Below are 21522 nucleotides of genomic sequence, written 5' to 3' on the forward strand. Positions count from 1 at the left end.
ACGTTGATTTAAGGGATTTTAATATTTTTGCTAAGAATTATAATGGTAATAAAATACATATATAAAATTACAATACCTCTTAAGAAATGGAAAACAAGGTTTGATCTTTTAATAAATACAACAATTTCAAACAATTTTTTTTTATTAGAATGACAAAAAAAAATTTTTTTCTTTAAAAAAAGGTGGACCACGCCTATCTTTTTTATTTTAATTCTTTTAAGTTGTATAAACTTAATTAAAAAAAAAAAATCCTTAGTTTTTAAGTAATAATTAATGCCACTAAAAGTGGTGATATGCCCCACAGTGAGCGGGCTGAATATTGTCTGGCTGTGGTGGCTTGTTCACTTTTCTTTCGAAACTCGAGGCGTTCGGACGCGCACCGCGGACAAAAAAAAACCGAAATCGTGAACCGAAGTCACCCACGCCGGAGCTTCTTCGACTTCTGGCAGCTGCCGCCAAAAAAATATATACAATAAAAACAAAGTCGTTTTTATTTGAAGCAGCCGCGCGACGCGCGCTTTTCGGTGTGTTTTTCTTTTAGCTACTTATACATAATAGTTTTTCCTTTGGCCTCTGTTTTTGAAAAACTTATTTTCGTAGTCCCTCCTCGCTTTTAGAAATCGCTGCGCGTTTAGTTCGGCGGTGTCGCCTGCTATTCTTGTGCCCCAGCCAGTGTTGAATTTAAAATATTTTCACTTAATTTGAAAAGAAGAGAGAAATAAAAATACAATTAAATACGATTTCGAATTCCCTGGCGACAGTTGGCCACATACGAACAAGTGCCTGTGTTGTTAATTTATAGATATGCGATTGGCAGTGTGTGTGCTTTTGGTTAATGGATATATATCGTATAAACAGGCAAAGTAATGAACCCATAGCAAACAAGAAGCTATGAATCGGTGATTAACTGAATAATTAGCCTAACAAGTGCCATAAGAACGGAAACATTATTGAGCGATTTTCGGAAGCATTTATGGAAGCCAGGCAAATCAATTACAAATACTATACATTTTATTAGCATTTTGTAATGGAACTGTTGACAATAAAATAGGAATTTATATGTAAATTATAGTTAAAAAATGGAAAAGGTTTATTAATATCAATAAAATAAAAATTTTCCTATTAAGATAATTATTTTCATAAATTATTTTAAATTGTAAATTTGTATAGCCTGTTTTCCGTTTTTAACAAAAAATCTAGTAGTCATTACACTTTTTCTAAAATATATAAAATTCTTTCTCAATTTATTCAATATATATAAATATATTTTTAAATATATTTTTTGATAAATGCTTTAGATTTTTTTTTTAAAACAGTATAAAACATTATATAATTATAGCCCATGTTATGATTAATATGTTCTATGGATATTCTTCCTGAATCCTCCAAAAACCCTGTTTTAAGCTTACTCATCAATTATTTCCCACACAAAACACACTGACACACAATCAAACCCACTCAAAGTTGTGATGTCATCTGGTTTGGTGGCTTCTGCAGTCATCGGTGGCAGCCAAAAGTCGAATTTAAAAGCGAAAATGATGTGACTTACTGAAGAAGCCCTCGTTTCCAGCAAGGACTTCGTTTGCCTTCGGTCACGTGTTGCATTTGCCTCGAAGGATTCTAGTGATTCCTGTGTGTTGGGGTCTGAAAATGAAATCATCAGCTAGGAGCAGAGAAAATCAATGAAATTGTAGGGACAATGTTTTTGGGTTGACGCACTGAAAAGTGCAATTTTCGCGGCGACTTACTGACGCTGAGACTGCCTGGCGACATGGCCATGGCACATATAAACGGACAATTGCTTAATGCACCATACAATCCCGATCCCCTACTCCATTGTCCTTTGGCCCGTTACCCACGCTATGCACTTGGGTAATTTAATCAGCCGAGCGCTCAATCGACGCCAGGACACCGGGGATAGGATAGTAACCTTGGCAACTATAATAAAAGGGCCCACAAAGGACCCTGCGTGCGACCATTTGCCGCCCCCTAATACCAAACTGTTGGTTTGGGGGCGGGACAGCCAGCAATTGCTGTAATTTTTATTGACATTTTTATTTTCCACCCATGACGTCGACATCGTTTCCACTTACCATGTTGCAACTGTTGCTTTTCCTTTTTAGCGAACCTCAATTGCACTTTTTTCAGCCCATTTATGAAGTTTGCCAGTGGCAGACGGGCCCCTTTTGAGTTTTCTTTTTATGGGAATGACCTAATAGTTGCTAAATAGGTTTATGAGTTCAGCGACAAAATAAAAGTGGGAAGGCATTTCCCAAAAAGGTCTTTAAAAAAGCAATTATCTAATTGATTCTTAAATTGAAATTGGTTTATTAGGTTTATTTAATTGAAATGGTGTGCCTTATTAAGTCAACAGTTTTGTGATTTATACGACCATATCACAGAAAAGTTGAAAATGATTGAAAATATTTCCTCTAAATATTTGTATTAAACAAAACAATCGTACCTACATGGAAATTTTGTATATAGACAGAACAAAGGTGACATATCCAATTTCCAAATCATGCCCTTGGCCCTTTTCTCGAATTTTTAATTAGCTTGAACAAATTTCTTAAGAATGAAATATGAGAGTGCAGGAGGCATTTCCTTTGTATTTTTGTATATATATAAAAATCCTTCCACCCTTCCTTACACCATTAACCCAGATACCTTAACGTATTTCATGATCCATCAATAAATTAAGCAATTTATCATCACCCTAAGCTACCATAAAGTAGCCAAAAAGTAACGAAGTTATGCGAGTGGGATTTCGAAAAAATGCCGATAGGGTGGAACAAATGCCGGTACGCTAAAACGTAAATAATAACAACCACCCCTTGCAATAAAAGTAGGAAATAGGCATTAAAACACGACAGGCGTTGCCGTCAATCAAGCCAAATAAATGAAATCTACGCCGGAGAAGGCCAAGAAGCGCTGTTAGAAGAGGCAGGAAACCACCCCGAAAGGTGGAAAGTGTCGGGAACCACCCTTAGAAAATATTAGACAATGAGAACCACCCTAAGAATGTGTAGAAACTTCAAGATATCTCCACCTTGCCATTGTGTTTTTGCCTTACTTTGAGTGCGAGTTTTGTCTGTTTTCGATATATACACGAAATAACATAAAAAATACACCCGCATGGGCTGTATCTTGAACTTGAATTTTGCAGAAAGCAAAGCAGTCGATGAGGTAGTATGCCGATCTTTGCGGACAAAAACCCGACAAACAACTTCGGAGCTTAAAACCGGCAGACAAGACATTCTAATGGCAAACAATGGAGCTACACCAACACAAAAAAACCGACAATGGGCCAAAGGGGGCGGGATAAAGGCATATAAAATATATATATATATAGGCGGTACCTACATTTAGTGGTATGGGTTTGATTTGAAACACAAAACCCAAAACACGCTTTAGATATAAAGCATTCGAGTGTGTCCGCCGTATATGACATCATTTTGGCGTCATCAGCGATAACCTCATCACGATCTTCCACTGATCTCTCTGCTGGTCTGTCAGTTTATTTGCCCTCGTATCGAAATTATGTTAGCTAAACTCAAATTCTGTGCTGATTTTTCCAGAATTTCAAATTACAAACATATATTTATATGTATGTTGTGGGTTATATTGTCGACATTTTGAGCTCATTCATTCGCACATCTGGTGTGTGTTTTTTTATATAAACGACATGGCATGGGTAAATAAAGGAATCCCTGGTGACCAAAATAAATCCAATAGCATAAATAAAAAGTAATTCAAATAATGAGGGGGAGAAAAGGAAGTAAACATATCATTTTGAATTGTTTTTCTGGGGATCATTAATTGTTTTCCTTGGAGAAGTTGGTTTGTTTACAGGGACGTTGTCGCACAACTGGAGCAAATAAATATTTAAAATTGGTTCAGTAGCCTCCAATTTCCGTTTCTTGTTAAAAACCGAATTGAATTGGTCAAATAAATAGATCAGGTCTTTCAAAAATATTTTGAAAATAAATGAGTAAACAGTGGTTAGGAAAATATGAAAATATATATTTTCTATAGAGATTATATAACACTCTATTTTCTTTTTTCGTTTTATTAGGAGAGCACTGTATTTAGAGTGCCTTATATATTTCTATATGCCCCAAACACTTTTCCTTTATGTGTGTCAAAGCTTTTGCAACATTCGGATGACTCAGAGGCGTCGTCGCCTCCTTCAGGCTGTCTCAAAGATATATACCTAAAAATATATATATATATATTTACAGAGAGCAAGATACTTTTAGGCTATTTCGGCAACTGTCATGGACCCCCTAGCATTTTCAGTAGCCGTTCTGTTTGTTTTTATTTATGACGCACCACTATTTTGGCGGACCGACGAAACTAGGGCAAACATTTGTGGTTTCTGTTTTGGTTTTTGGCGACCAAGACTGAGAGCTGGGGTCCTGCAAGCATTACCACTAAGTGAGGCAGTTAAATGCCAGGAAATTTCAATGTCAGACGGCGCCATTGTCAGGCAAGTTGAGAACAGCCCACGCCGAATAAAAAGGGATTTGCTGTGGCTTTTATTTTTTGGACGACGACGACAACAACAGACAAAGGGAAATGTTGTGAACCAATCGAGTACACGTTCGAGTTAATGCTGCATTCGAGGAAATGTTTTCCTGTTTACGAGTATCTGGCGCTTGAATGACAGGCCAACGTCAAAGCCAACTTGTAGCTACAAATGTATCTATGTATCTCCTTTTGTGGCCCGCTGGCTGGCACTCTTGGGGGCCGGTTTCCAGAATCGCATTTGCTGCCATTGAATTGGAAATCAAGTTTTGAGGAAATGTCTGCAATGCGTGACTTGGTTGGCCAAAGATCCTCGACTTCGGCATTGATTCCCAACTCCAAATTGGGCAAAGTCGCAGGTTATCATACATAAGTTTATGGCGACCCCACACTGCGCCTGCGCAACTGATGTCTCAATTGTCGGCTCCGTCACTTTAATTCTATTTTCGGATAACGGCAATTAGCGCGCTTAATAATTGATTGAAACCCGAACCGAGACCATTGCAATTACAATTCAATTAAATTCCGATTCCATGTCGCAATAAATACTTGCCAAACTATTCCAAAACTGTTAGAAAGTGGGTAAGGGGTGGCCTGCCTCACATATTTTCACGCTGCACTGGCGCGTTCCAAATGCATAGGAAAATACGAGGTTAAATGCAAATATCTCATAGATTGAGTCAGCAATCCATGGGGCATGATATCATAATTCGCTTAACGGCGGAAAATTGATTTAGAAAATCTGAATGGCATGGGCGTCCTTCGTGACTTTGTAAATAAGCTTATCAAAACTTTTAGGTATGATATCATTACTTGTGATTTCATTAAGTTTTGGTCAAGTGGAAAATGTTTTTAGAAAATAGGAAACTAACATGAATATATGCCATAAGGCCTTGTATAGGTGAGCAAATATATCTTTATCGACTTGTTTTCAATACTAGTCTTGCACGTTCTTTCTGATAAGTAAATTAGTACATTAGAACGCCTCGAAATTGAATCATACAATTTCCTATCCCCCCTTGTGTTCCCACCATCCGAGTGCTAAAAAGTCTTTTAAATATAGCTCGCCCCGAAAAATATTGCGTCAAAACAACCAGATGATGTCATATAGGCATTGCTCCAAATATCTCTAGAGAAACGTAGCTGTTTTCGTTGTCGCTGGGGTCATGACACTAACAAATTGAAGCTGAAATACGATTCGGACAGCTTAATGGGTCTTGCTCCACCGCTGACGGCAATGAAAGGCCACCGGAATTAAATGAGAATATTTTTTGCAATTTATCCACCCACCTCCGATGACCAGTTTGGCAGACAGCTGACTGCGCAGACAGGGCAAACTGACAAGAAACAAGCGATGTAAACAAAAGTGCATGAGGAGGCAACAAGTTGCAAGATGCTGCCGGCCGGCCCATTTGCATTCAAGTGCCTGACTGGCCTCCACCTCTCACCACGAAAATCCAAACAAGAATTTAATTCTTCTATTGGCTTACCTGAATATGTACATATGCTCCGGATTCCCCATACTGTGTGGCCTAAAAATAGCAATAAAATTGTCTGCAAGACTCCTTTTTTTGATGTTTGTATCTATGTCTTGTGTATAAATACTTTTTATAGAAAGTACAAATCTTAAGCAAACAATTGTGTGAAATCCTTAGACATTTGAAATTGATAAAACTTTTATCAGAATTTATATTTAACCAATCTGCTTTGTTTAGATATTTTTTCAATTAAATTGGGGCTTGTGGTCCATATTGAAACTAGAAGCTCTATTCAAATATAAACAGCAATAAATTCATGCTAGGCCGAAATATTTATGAATTTATTTTTCTGCCTGGCGGCAAAGACAGATTTTCTATTTTTGTGTCTCGCACTAATTGAGAGAATTTTCGCCATAAACTATTTGGAAATTATTTCTCCACTAGATTTGTTCATCTGCATAACTTAACCTCCGCTGTTTCCCCCCACAGAATTCGGAACTAGAACTCGTCTAGTTTTTGCCTCCGCCCCGGGGAATTGTGACTTGCGTGTGGTTGCTCTATAAATTGCTCAATCATGGGCTCCACTGGCTTTACATTTGCACATAAATTCTTGCTGGCCTCTAGGAAATTTTACGAATTTTCCGATTTGGGGAAACATGAAGATCTCAGAGGGCCGGGTCGGGTCACTGGGCCCATGTCCATGCCCAGCCGTTCTACCCCATGCACTTCCCTGTGTTTTGACCCAATTTCTTCAGCTTAATTAATTAGCCGGCAGCGAGCACGGGGCAACATACATATGAGGTGCACCGGGGGAAAAGGAAAGGGATTTTATAGGATTGAAGTGGAGTGTGGGTTGCGTGTATCACCCGTTTAGGGGCGTGACCATATAACCAAATTGCTCCTCGGGGGTGCCTTGTTATGCTGTTGTTATTCCGTTAAGGGGAATGCGTTTTTAAGTGCGACTCAGGCGGTCGAAAGATGCTAAGTAGATTGTAATTTGCTCGAAGACAAGTGGGTGGAAAAACTATAAACAGAATTGATAGATCTATACATTGAAATACCTTTAACACTGAACTGCATGTGTTATATACTTTGAAGTTCAAACAATCAGTCCTAGTAAAACTTTTTAAAAATGATTTTTAGTTCGATAAAATATGTAGTTTTAACGTGGTCCTCCACATGAACAATAAATTTAATAATATTTGAAATATTTGGAATAAAAATGACCTATTGTCTTACTAAGAATGTAAGGAATCCTATATTTGAATGTTGATTTTCTGCATTTCATAAAAGGCAATATTATCAAACTAATAAATTAATAGATTCTACGTTATAAGAAATCAAAAAAAATAAAAATTCAAAAAAATTAAATTTGATATTTGAAGCCTTGTGTAAAAGTTAAGGCCCATCTGAGCTGGCAGCATTCCAGACAAGTTGTCAACACACGACTATGAGTCAGGAAAATGTCTTTATGGCATTTCCATAACGCACGGGGAACTGGGACTGGCAATGCCAATGCAAATATCGCATTCAAAGAGACCTCACACGAAAACAATGAAATATTGCATAATATCTATCATTAACAAAGCCCTAACGGAAATGTGCCTTATAAACTACCTCCAAGGTTTGTCCCGAAGGCGTGCGATGTCGCCTCGCCTTAAAACTCCCCGACGCATTCATCAATAAGTCACTCTATAACTTACCCAATTGATTAACGTTGCGGTACTCGTTCATTCAACTATAGAAATGTGTGGGCCTGTGAGTGTAGGTCGTTCCAATGCAATAGTAATACTGAAAATAAACCAGAACCTCGCTACGTGACTGCAATGTAAACAAATGAAGAGCCCCAATTAAACGTACAATATTACGATAAAATCTAAGGAAAACGTAAAAATAACGAGTGTGGAAAATCGCTAAGTGAGTGCCGACTTTAAGCTACCGAAACTGATTTGCGTATTGGGAAATTTATGCTGGCTAAATGTCAAAAGGCAAGTGCCAGAAAATGTGCAAATTTACCATTTGGTTTACAATTGAAATTAACGCTCGAGCAAAACCGAAATGAAAATGGAGGAAAATGTTAATGTTGCGTTTGCTGGCGATTCAAGTCATTAAGAGTGCATTGACTGGCCGAAAAATATGGCATAAATCCAGGGAAAAGTCATGAAAAGCTACGAATAAATTGTGTTCACTTTCATTAAACCTTTCCCAGAGTCTAGACCTTCAGTGACGTTGCACTTGCCATGGCAATCAACCCACGTTAGCTCTCGCCGCCCATGTTTGTACCCAAATTGCTGACACAGTTCGAACGGTCGCACAATTTATGCATTTTAAATGTTAATTAAAGCCGGCACAGTGTGCCCAAGCCACTGCAACCATATGATATCCATTCATAAATTTAACTAAATGCAGCGGCCTTTGTTGCGGCTTTTCTATTTTTCTGTAGTCGCGTTACGCATAATTAAGCGGGCGGCGCGCTGTCTGAACACAGGCCCAAAAAAAAGAAAAAAATTCAAAATACAAATAAAAACCAATTGACCCACAATGTCTGTGGAGATATCCAATGGCTAGGTGCAACTTTGTGGCATTGCACTCAAGAAAAAATATTAGACAGCGCAAAATCTTAAGTTTCCAGCTGCCCGTTAAGGTGTTAAAAATCGTTGTGCCAACAGTGCGAAATAAAACAAACAAATCCAAAAGCCCAGCAACCAATTCGAAGCTAACAAATGCGATTTGCATAAGGCATGAGCAAATATATTACCTCATTGTCTTTGGATTTTCGGCCCCTGGCTTTGGCCTTATCACTAATTGACATTTACAAAGTGATTTACTAGCCAGCCGATAAACAGCAGTGACATTAATGGAGGGTCATGCTGATTGCTGTTCGTTGTAATTAAATTTCTATTTTCGGGTACCTACATACTGACACATTTGTACGTTATTACCGAACCGGTGACGACGCCATCAAGTTGCCTTACCAAAAAATGAAAAACAAACAACATGCACGCAGAGTTCTCACAGTTGGTTTTCATTTGGCAGTGGAAACAAAAGGATGGGGGCCGCCCAAGCGGAAAAGTTGCAAGCGGGCGTGTGGCGAAAACCGAAAAGAAAACTCGGATAATTTGCTCAGGCGGCAAAGCCGTCGATTGAAAAACCAGATAGGGGGGCATTGGACTTAAAAGGTCTATGAAGATATAGTTAAAAAATGATGTTATTGGGACTCAAGATAAAAGTTACCTTTTCAAAAAATTTCAGAAATGTAAAATCATTTTAAGAATATCATATGGATTCCCTTTTGAGACTATTTTCCTATTTTTGGACCAATATTGATATTTTGTAATGTTTTAAGAAATTACATAAATACTCTTTATGTAAAGGGTATATTAATATTTTTTAATATTTTGAAAAAATAAATAATCTTTGTTTATGTAAGCGTAAAAATTATTTAAATAGGATCGGAATGTTCAAAGAAATATTTCCAGTTTGTAGAAAACAAATCTCTTAAACCTTATATTAAATAAAAAAAAGAAAAATACGATACAAAAGTTATAAAAATAATATTTTTTTCTGGTAAGTGGGTTAGTATATCATCAGAAAACATTTCAAAACAGAATGCGGAATATCGTGCAATATGTGTGGGCGTCAAGGGCACTAAAATCTCAGAAGATAACGAGATGGATCTATAAAAGCTTAACATGATTTATTTATGAAATAAAAAAATCTAATGTAGAGACTTTTAAGATGTTTGTCGCCTGCTCACACATATATACCGTGCTATATACAGTATGGTTAATTGTCAAATATCCGTGGGCCTGCTCGCTGGGGCCAGTTCCCTTGGATAGTACCTCTTTCTCCGATCTCGAACCCCCCGAACACGCAATAGGAAAATGCTAGCCATTTTGGTTACCGTTGCTGTTTTTCGGAATTTCTGGGGCTAGCGCCGGCCAAAGTTTACCTTAGGTCATAAATAAGCGCACTATGTCATACGTAGTGCCCATGTGGGGCAATCACTGGTAGTCCATGTTTCACGGGGTGTGTGTGGAGCCCGGATTTGGATGGTTTTGTTTGGGGTTTTTTAGTTTTTCTTCTCTCGTTTTTGTTTTTTGGGTGTGTGCGTGCTGGGCGTTTTGTCATTAAGTTGAAACTGAAGCTACATTTTTGTTTTTTTCTTTTATTTTTGCTGCTGGTCGTTGGCTGGCTACTAATTTGAATTTTGGTCCCAAACCCAGCGACATTTTTTATAGCTGCTCTCGTATTGTTTTTGTTATTATTTGGCTTACGTCATGCATTGCTAGTTGGTTTGCTTTTGTTTTGCCGTTTGACCTTTTTTCCTACCTCCGGTTAAACTCAATGCTGATGCTAAGATAAGCCGGCCATATTTTGTATTGTGTTTTTTATTTGCCAGAGCAATTTGTTGCAGCCATCAACTGATAACACAGATTTGTGTTCATCTATTTTTAAAGATTACAGACCATTTGAAGTTGAGTCATTGGTCAGTCAAAATATTATGTTTACTTATCAATTTGTTTGACCTTCGGCAAGGCTGTCGTTTTTTACATTATTGATTTGCCCCGGCGGCTAAAGAGCATTAAAAGCTTAACAGTTTATAAATTGTATGTAAATCAGACCTTGGAGTCTGAGTCTGTGTGATTAGTTCAATTAGCTGTTGGTTTATCTGAGATCTTGCAGATGGCAGATGGACGCCCATCTGCCTGACCTTCTTTCAATTGGGTTGTTGTTTTTTTCTTTCTTAGGGGGGGCGTAGATCACACGCAGAGTCAGTCAAATGTTTCGCTTTTTGCTCGGGGTGATGTAATTTGCCTAGACGACTAGCCAAACAACCGGTTTTGCCACAAACTACTTAAATCTCGTTTCTTGCCATCCGAGTTCTACCGCCGGGCTGCGCAGTTTGAAAATATGATAGCCGTCTGGCACTTTCCTTTTCCTTTACGAGTCCCATTGTCAATGTTGAGGAACAGAGCTCCATTTAAGTATCATCTTGCAAATTGCAATTCAGACAGCGAAAGAGTGGGCTTCTTGCTCGACACATGCGTTTTAGGTATTATCAAGCAATTTACTTGTCGAGTGGGTTTAATGCACTGTCTAGTGGTTGCATTAAGCCTACAGGAGGGGTCACATCAATAGCAGAGATAATAAGAAGTCACTGAAGAAGTTATAAAAATGATATTACAGAGGTCGGATTTTATGTGAAATAATTTTTTTAAGTACGGTTCTCAGCGATTTTATTGGTTTATACATTTCTTAGAAACCCAAAATTAGATAAGGCCAAAATCTAATTTTGATATTACAATATTTTGTCACATAAAGTTCAAGTGAGTTACTCTTCTTTAAACTTACTACAAATATTATCTTTGTACCCAATATTGAAACCATAACTTACTAGTAATCTACTATAACATAAATAATATGTTTTCTAAAATCCCCTAAAATGCTATTTTAATGATCGCAATTGTCATATCAAAATTACCCTCCAGCTTTTCCTCTTATCATAATCTCCAGCAAATAGTTTGCTGATGATTAAAGCTATGTGCCATTGACAATTTGGTTGACAGTTAATTTAAATTTATGTCTAGGGCAGAGAGAATATATATTTCATTACTGTTTTGCTGCTGCCATTGTGTTCAATTACTCTGCTATTTTAGTTATGTTGTTGCCCCGGCTGCCGCTGTGCAATGGTGCGTATGTGTGTTATGAATGTCGACTGTGGCCTATTGCCTATTGACACTTGTTTATTTTTGACACCCCATTGTGACACGTATATATTTATATTCGTAATAGGGGGCTCCGAACGAGCTTTTTGAACGATTTTCAGCATGTTGTGTTTGCCGACCGATTATCATCGATGGGTGGCATCAAATGGCTTGATTGCTTTTTGATATGCCCACAAATTGGGCAGAGTAGCATCATGTGTAATTCTCCATGGGGCGCATAAATAGTTTTCACAGCCTCTGAAATATCTTATAGTATTGTTTGTGTGGTTTCAGTTGGTAGCCAGCAAGTTGGTATTATTTACTGTTGGTGTCTGTGACTTTTGTGGTTGCGTGAGGCTCTAGCGTTTCAATGTCTTTGTATATTTGTTAGAATGTTAGAAATTACATCGTTTTGCTTGGATATGATTATTAACTTGGTTTCTTTGTCTTTTTTTACAGAACCTGTCGAGTCTAACATGAGCAACTGAGCCCAACGAAACGAAGAGGAAATCGACGAGAAAGAACGAAATCCCCGAAAGGTGGCTTAATTACTGAGATTTTAATTAGATAGTTTGTAGCAACCCAAGTCGAGAAAATGGGTTTCAAAGCGCAGGGCAAACCGCGTGTCAACAGTACGCTAATTTCGCTCAAGTTTGTTGTGTTCTTTGTCATTACCGGTAAGTACTGAAAAAATTATTAGAACATTACAAAAAATAGGAATTGGATAAAATTGAATTCTGTTTTAGTTATTGTAATGGATGTAATACAATATTTTAAATTCTTTTTGAATAATCTAAATCTTAGACTAGAAACTCATATATGAGTTAATTTTTCAAGAAGATTATTTTATTTACATTTTATTAAACAAACTTTTTTTTACTTTGCAGGTCTCACAGCTTTGCATGTTCTGCATGCCACAAAGCCCCAGTTGCTGGGTCTGAGCTTCTCGGAATACCGCACCGTGACCATCTTGGCGCCATTTGTGTCCATTCTGGGTCCCTTGATAGTCGGTCCTTGGGCTGATCGCTTGGCAGCCAAGAATCCGAACACATTTGGACGCACTCTGCGAGTGCTGACTGCCGTTTTCCTGCTGATCACCGCCTTTATTTACGCTTTCCTGTTCGCCGTACCGGATTTTAAGGGGCATGGAGTAGAGCCAATGGTCAGTTTTGGCTGCGATGAGACTGGCGGATTCCTGTTCCAGGAGCGTTGTGACTCGAATGCCAGCTGCGGCAGGTGGGAGCAGAAGGAGGGTAAAATCAACCTGTCGCGTTGTACCTACAGTTGCCAGAATCCCAAGCTTTACGAGCCACTTTATGTGGCCTGGTTGGCAGAGGTTCCCACTTTGGCCCCCATCACGGAGCAGAGTGCGGATTTCGAGTATGAGGACGAGGGCAGCACAGCGGTCACAGAAAGTCTGCGCACCAGGCGGGACTTGGAGGGCTCGGATCCGGCAGACAGTGCCGGTGTGGAGGCCATCAGTGGTGAGGTTGCCCCTGTCCATCGGTCCATCAGGCAGGTCAAGCAGCCCCCCACCAAGGTCTATGTCCAGCCCCCGCATGTCTGTTTAACCGAACGCAACCAGAATGGCGAGAATGTGGTGAAGCACTGTCACGCCTACACCGAGGACACCACCAGCGTGGTGATGGATGCCCTCATGGGCTCGGCGATCAGCCAGGAGGAGCACTACGACGACTACGAGGGATGGTGCCAGTACCCGCTGGGTGAGTGTTTAGTGTTATCCCAAAAGAAAAACAAACTACTTAACCTTTTCTTTGTCCTTAAATTTAATTAATTAATTTTAAAAGTACTTATATTCAAAGAACTCATATTCATGTGAATAAGAGTTATGAAGTGGCAGTTTTTGATGTCATCTATATTAAATATGAAATTCGACAACATTTAGATCTCCGATTTTTTTTAAATTTTATTTTATAAGGCAGAGAACTAATATTACATTTTTTTATAATGGGTTTTTCTAATTTTTTTCCAGAGGGCTTCCAGTGCCACATCCCCACTGAACAGGCGAATTACATGAAGGCCTTTAAGGAGTACAAGCAGAACGATGGCAACTGCAAGCCCATGATTGAGTGTCAAGTGGTGAATCCCTACCACGCACAGAGTGTGCTTTCAGACAGCGAGTGTCACAATGTGAGTAGTGCTATAAAACATTTATAAAAATATTTTTAATATATCTAAATACCCCTTAGAACACTGGCAACGCGTGGGACACCTTGGTGGGTTACACGACCATTCGCCTGATTGGAGACATTTTCCCCATGGCAGCACTGACCCTTCTGAACACGGCCATCGTAATCGCGGTTCGGGAAACCTCCGAGGGAAGGGGCGAGGTGTGTCGCCAGTATGTTTGGGGTGCCATTGGCTATGTGGTGCTCTTTTCGCCGTTTGATCTGTTATTCATCCAAAATGGATTGAATCAAGACGCTGCCCTTGTTACATTCATTATATTTGTTGTATGCTTCGTTTTGGGTGCCGTAGTGCTGCTCTGTGCCAGCCAGATGCCACTGAGTCCACCGGAATGGTGGTGGCACACGAAGACCGGAATGTTGGTGGTTCCCATGTCGGCGATTCGTCGCTATAGTCCCGAGATCGTCGTGCTCACATTGGTATCCATCCTTTTCGGCACCTTCTGGAGCAGCACTCACAGCTACCTGCTCTGGGTCTTCAAGGATGAGTACGCCGTTTGCTATTCGGGTCTGTTTCTCATCCTGGTTCTATTCTTCAATGTGGACAAGTTCATCGAGTACTGTGGCCACTCGAATATCTTCATCGGCGGTCTGGCTATCTATGTAATTAGGTTTACTGCGTTGAGTGATTCGGAGATTGAATGGCTGATCGTCCTCACGGAAATTATAGAGCCAGCTGTGATTGGTCTGATTTGGATTACGATCATCCTGTATATGCGGCATGCTATGCCTAGGAAACTTACGGCTACTGGACAGGCCATCGCTGTGGTGGCCTTCTTTGGTTTGGGTGAGTTTTACTAAATTTTGTTTATATTTGGATTATTTATTTATTTTATTGCCAAACATATTAACAAACTGGTATTTCTGTTTCAGGCAAGGGCTTTGGCGCTCTGATTGGCTTGGCTCGCGGGAAGGGAAACCTGGAGTTGAAGGATTGGTCGTGTACCTACCGATGGCTGGCCATTGTGGCCTGCATTGTGGCCTTGGTATATTTCGGGATCTACAATCTGATCCTTGCCCCACGATGCACCGCCAAGCCACAGCACTCCGAGGAGCTGATCTCTGGTTCCGCATCGCAGAACTTTGGCAATACGGGTACCGGAAACGGTGCTGGCAATGGCAATGGAGCAGGAAACGGAAACGGAGCCGGAGCGTCACTCAATGGAAACGGAAATGGAAGCTACTCGCCTCTGAGGGTTTACCACAACGAGAGGGGGAAGAAGGGGCAATTTAGATACTAAGATGCAGTGGAAAGTACAGAGATTAATGGATAAATTACTCTTTGCATGGATCACTAATGCTCCGCCTCTCTCAAAACGAGTGCGAATGATATTCTTAGGTTTTAAATGTGTACACCACGCCTCATTATCCTCCACCTACCGCCCCCCGCCCGCTTGAGGGCAACACTGCTAATAGTTTGTAATGCGTATTTTTGCTAAGTGTATACACCAGGAGGATGAACAACAAAAGAGAGTGGAAAAGAAATCGAAAACAAAATGATGACCTTTTTTTAATAACCGCATGTAGAACTTATTTTATTTGTTATTTAATGCGAGCTAAGCGAGTTCATAATTTTAATTAAATCGCATTGGGGGAGCTGACAGAAAAAAAGCCCAACAAAATCATCAACTGCCCGATTTTAATTGCAACAATAGCCATGGATACAGTAAAAGCAATAACGACTTCCCCAAACAAGCACGTCGTTCTCTTTACAACGTTACAAAAATGAAGGCATCAATTTTTAATGAAACATTTGCGTGATTTTACTAAGCATAATATATGATGCACTACGAGCATATAAATGTAACAATAAAACAGAAAATGTAATTATACAAAAATATAATTAATGGTAATTAAATGTTTTCAAATTAAGCATAATAACTGCTAGAGAGGTTTTTGTTGTGGGTCTACAGCAGGAAATGGAAATTGCAAACGGAAAATGTAATGAGGGTGAATGAGGAAGCAATTTGGCCCATAATCCGGGCTATAATCTCATGATGAGATCGACCTTAAGTACCATTTTCTGTTGTTACGATGGAGCGCCATCTACATTTGGCTTTTACTGGGGCGAAATTGTGACTTTTCTTAGACAACGACCTTTGCTTGGAAAAGCTGGCTAAGAATATTTCTAGAGCTTTCCCTTTATAAGCTTTTCTGTTATCAAAAGCTATTGTCTTGAAATCCCACTTTGTAATTATTTGCGTTTTTTCACGCCGCTATTTGCAATTTATGAGTCCAATGAATTGCATTTACTCAGTCAATGACGTGGCGTAAATATTTTGCCAGCACTTGGCCAGCCAATATATGAGTCCTTGTGTGGAAAGAATGAGACAAGGACCGCAGGATGGCGGCCCCGACCCCTTGACCCCGAAGGATGTTGGCTGGCTGCTAATAGCCCAAAAACTTGAGAGCAGAAGGGCAGTTTCACTGGGAGAAATTATTATATTTGTCTTAAGATGCCTTTTAAATCTATAAAGTTGGAAATTCAATGTATTATTTTGGTATAAACACCTAAAAGTTATCCTTATAGCAAGATCATGGTAATAACAGCTCATTGAGCTTAGCAGTTTAGGATTATACTGATCACATGATCCAGTTGGGATAAAAATTTTCAAATGAATAATATTGATAGCAATACAAAAAGTTGTTGAATTTTTTAAAATTACTGTTCAAGGAAATATAAAATATTCAAAGTTAGTGGTTTTATAGTAATATATTGTTCTTCTTTAAACATCAATTTAATAATATTAATATGTAAATGTAATATAATAATATATAATATAATAATAATTAATAATGCATCATAAAATGCATATATTATATAATGATCTTAAGTTCTCGGCTTCAAAGTGCTCACCATTTTCCCCCAGTGCATCCAGCTCCAAGGAAGAAAGCCAGTGACAGTGTCCACTTAACCGAAAGTAAGTAAACACACACTGGCGAACAATGACACACACTCACACCCCCTTGGCTATTTACTTGTGTGTACATATTTAGTTGCATAAAAGGAGTAATAAGTGCGGATTTTATGATGCGACGCGAGACACACACACAGTCACAGGCTCAGCGTGACTCGATTGCCTTCCCCTTGAGCTCTCGACATGCGTCTGCCCTTTGCCCTTTGACATTACACACACAGACACACACAAGCGAGCGTAAGAAGTCGCTGCATGTGTGTGTGGGTGTCAAAGTGACAATAAGCCACTTAAGGCAGCGCGCACTTCATTAGTTTTCTTTATTGATATTTTCACAGCAAGCCAAACAGTTATGAGTAGTTGCGAGCCAGCGATTTAAGCGTTCGACTTGTTCAGCGCCTGATTTTGATGACTCAATAAAAATAAACGCACAAGTTGTTGCTTTAATTTAATGCCTGCTGCATTTAGTAGCGGTTCAGCGATCCCTTGGATTTTTAGAAATTAATAGAGGCACATAAAGCAAAGTAGCTTAATGATAGTTATATAGGGATCTAGATGGTTTAAATGTGAAAAAAGTTTAGGAACCATTAAATCTATGGTAATGATGGTAAATTTATGATTATTGAACTAGCATTGGCTTAAATGGAAAACAGTGCGTATGGGTAATAAACTTGGGGAGCTGATATAATTGCTTTCCAAAAGGGTTATTTAAGAACTTTCATTTCTAAGTGTAAGAAAAAGCAAACTTTTTATAAAGGAATAATTTGGGATCCAAGATTTTCGTACTTTATGCCAAAAGTAGTCAATTTGGGATTATTGAACTAATGTTAGACAGTGCGTATGAGCTATAAGTTAAGGCAGCTGATATTATTGCTAACTTGTAACAATAAAAAACGAGTTTTAAGATAAACTTTTCTTCTTTTGCTTTAATGAATACTATTAACTAAGGATTACAAACACTCTATATTTTTTCGCTGTTCCCCAGGGCGTATGTGTAATAAGTAAGGCTGCGCTTTGGGGTTTTTAAAATTCAGAATTTAAGGTTGCGCTTTGGGGGATTGGTGGGTTAGGGCCTCTGCCCTGAACCGGGGTTCTTCTTTCGGTCTACCAAGCAGCACAAAATCTTGGCAATTAGGCAGTGACAGCGAAACAAAAGCCCCGACTGGGGGTTAGCGTGTGGGTCTGGCTTGTCTCCTCGCCTGGCAGGGAAAGACAGAATTATTGTCACTTGGCACCTCGCAAAAGACAACAGAGTGGGGTAGTGGGAAAAATGGGTATGGCGAAAAACGAGAGATCTAGGGGGAGTTTTGCAAGCGCTTTGCCCTATGAAAAATTGCTGTCATTTGCACAGCATAAAAATAGGAAAATTCTGGAGAGGATGGGTGGCGGCAGGATGAGGATGAAGATGTGGATGTGGATGAGGCCAGGAACAGAGCAGACCAGGGCCAGGCAGGATGCACACCACACACAGAGAGACTGCTAACCATAAGTTAACGGAAATCCACAGAACCACATGGCCACATCCACATGCAGGCGACATGGGCGGGCTGCAAAGCACTTGTGAAAAATAACTTTGCACATCGTTGAATTTGGTGTGCAATTTTCCTCCATTTCCAACTCCATCCACTTCTTCTTCGTCCTTTTACTTTTAATTTTGTTTGTAAAGAAAACTCATTTTCATCATTCTGGAGTTGCAACTGCGCTTGTCTTTTGTGCTCGCGCGGAGCGGTAAAAAAGTGCGCTTCATGTAATTATTTTGATCATTTGCATTTGAGCAGGAGAACCCGCCGAGCAGACATTGAAAGGGAGACCCGGCCTTTAAGGATTTAACTGGGATCCCACCCGGACCATCTAGACCATCCCCACCTCCATCATCATCATCATCATCAGCATGGCTGTGGCAATTTATGAGCTTGCCTCTTGCAGTTTGCACGTGTGAAAATTGTTTTGCCCGAGTTGGTTTTTGGCTTGCCATGGTAACGCAGCCCCACTTCCAAAGCCCCGGAGCCCTCATACCATCTACCATCTCCTGTAACCCCGGGACCACTCTTTGTCTGCTCCAACATTTATTACTGTCGCATATTGTGTCACAATTTCAACGTACAAATCTGCACGAATGCACATATTAATTTTTATGAAATTCTCTCCTTTCGGCTTCATGCATAAACATTCCCTCTGATTTGTGAATCACAAATTGTGATGTTTACCCACGGCGGTACATGTCCATCTGCAGATCCTGTTACCTCATGCGTGACCCCTGGACTCAAGCTGAAGCGATAAAAACCTGCCAATTGTATGAAAAATTCGTATCCATTTCAGTGGTAATTTGTTATATTTTGCACTTTTTTGTTTGCTTCGTAGGCGTAAATAAATGAATTTCATTGCATACATTTGAGGGGTACAGACGGCCATTTTTTCTTGGCAATTTATTCATTCCGAAAGTTGGACTTCTCAAGCGAAACGGTGAAAGTGAGTCGGCCTTGTATTATATAATTGAAATATGGCCAGAGGTGTCGCCTCACTGAATGAGTTATACTTTTCAAGCGATGCAGTCGAAGAAAATGTATCCTAATACAAAAGGAAGGTCAAAATTTTAAAACGTTTTAGTGTTCGGTTTTCCGGATTTCCAATGGAACCCCAAAACTGCACTTCTAGATTCCCTAACTTGAGTTATTGTAGTCCGATTTTGACGTGGGATACCTCTATGATTTCGTGGTTAAATTTCCTTACACTCTACATTTAAATCGTACTTTTAAAAGAGGGTCTAATTCTGAACCCATTTTCATGCTAGATTTTTTCGAATTTGCAATGGCTTTCAGAATGGGACCCCAAAACTGCACTTCTAGATTCCATAACTTGAGTTATTGCTATCCGATTTTGACGTGGGTTACCTCTATGAGTTTGTGGTGGAATTCTCTAAAATTCTGCATTCAAATCTTTCTTTTAAAAGTGGGTCACAATTTTAACCCATTTTCATGTTCGACTTTTCCGTATTTCCGATGGTTTCCAGAATAGGGGCCCAAAACTATACTTCTAAATTTCATAACTTGGGTAATTGAATCCCGATTTAGATGTGTGATACCTCTATGAGTTGGTGGTTGAATTCTCTAATAATCTGCATTCAAATATTCCTTTTAAAAGAGGGTCCAAATTTTAGCTTATTTCCATGTCTGATTTTTTCGAATTTCCAATAGTTTCCAGAAGGGGACCCAATACTGCACTTCTAGATTCCATAACTTGAGTAATTGGACCCCGATTTTAATGTGTGATACCTCTATGAGTTTGTGGTTGAATTCTCTAATGTTCTGCATTTAAATTGTACCTTTAAAAGAGGGTCCAAATTTTAGCCCATTTTCATGTCTGATTTTTCTGAAATTGTAATGGCTTCCAGAAGGGGACCCAAAACTGCACTTCTAGATTCCATAACTTGAGTAATTGGACCCCGATTTTAATGTGTGATACCTCTATGAGTTTGTGGTGGAATTCTTTAATATTCTACATTAAAATATTACTTATAATCGAGGGACCAATTTTGAACCCATTTTCATGTTTGATTTTCCCGAATTTCCTATGGCTTTCAGAATGGGACCCAAAAACTGCACTTCTAAATTTGATAACTTGAGTTATTGTAGTCCGATTTTGACGCGGGATACCTCTGTGAGTTTGTGGTGGAATTCTCTAATAGTCTGCATTCAAATTTTTCTGTTACACTAGGTTCAAAATTTTGACCCGTTTTCATGTTAGATTTTTCCGTAATTCTAACGGCTTTCATTATAGGAACCCAAAAACTGCACTTCTAGATTCCATAACTTAAGTTATTGTGGTCCGATTTTGACGTGGGATACCGCTATGAGTTTGTGGTGAAATTCTGTAATATTCTACATTAAAATATTACTTATAACCGAGGATCGAATTAGTAACCCATTTTCATGTTCGATTTTTCCGAATTTCCTATGTCCAATTTTATATAAACTATATTTTAAAAGCGTCAATACAATTTAAGAATTATCTAGATGTTTATCCATTTTTCTTTGTGTGCTGGCAATAAATTAATTCATTCTCAGGCGCAATCAGTTTGACTGAGTGCCTCTTGAAAATATTGTTCAGGTCTGGAGTGGATGTGATTATCAACGCAGACCGAAAGCACATGGCTGCTCATATCAAAGTTATGCAAATTTCTACCCACATCTAGCCCCCAAAGTTCTTTGAAATAAATTGGATTAAGCCCGGGCTGCTGTGGGTACAGTTTTGTTTGGAGGCCACTATATTCGGGCTATCATTTACTCGTACTCGGGGGTTCGGGGGCTTTTCATTAGATCCGACCGCCTGACAGGAGCCTACAAAAAAGCCGGATGCCCTTTGTTTTTAGGCGCAAAACTTTGCTAATTACTGTGAAAATTTTCGCAGCGTGCGACTTTTTTGTTTCTTCGAAGGTGGGGACATTCCGACCCATGGCCTCAAGCCATTAAATGTGTGAGTTCAATTCAAGGTGTTGACTTTTTAATTGTATGTGAACGTGAGGTGAGGGCGACAGGATGGGGCGAAAAGGAAAGGGAGCCACGGGCACAACGAACTGAGATGGCTTTAATTTTTCCCCGTTTGTGCAGTTAATGAGAAGAACTCTTCTTTTGTCCCGGCCGCTTGCAATTAACGCTTTCATAAATTACAAAATTCATTTTGAGTATCG

The 21522-nt window shown here is 39.3% G+C and overlaps 1 protein-coding gene across 1 annotated transcript; it reads left to right on the forward strand.

Moving 5' to 3' along the window:
* The first annotated feature begins 344 nt into the window (after positions 1–344).
* Positions 345–15801, forward strand: SP1173 (major facilitator superfamily domain-containing protein SP1173). Its single transcript, XM_017079308.4, has 6 exons — positions 345–524; positions 12173–12390; positions 12601–13437; positions 13707–13864; positions 13924–14707; positions 14794–15801. The coding sequence occupies exons 2-6, from the start codon at positions 12309–12311 to the stop codon at positions 15159–15161; spliced, it is 2229 nt and encodes a 742-aa protein (XP_016934797.2). The 5' UTR covers positions 345–524; positions 12173–12308; the 3' UTR covers positions 15162–15801.
* The last annotated feature ends 5721 nt before the right edge of the window (positions 15802–21522 follow it).

The sequence above is a fragment of the Drosophila suzukii genome, chromosome 3 (genome assembly GCF_043229965.1).
Source record: "Drosophila suzukii chromosome 3, CBGP_Dsuzu_IsoJpt1.0, whole genome shotgun sequence".
Lineage (NCBI taxonomy): Eukaryota > Metazoa > Arthropoda > Insecta > Diptera > Drosophilidae > Drosophila > Drosophila suzukii.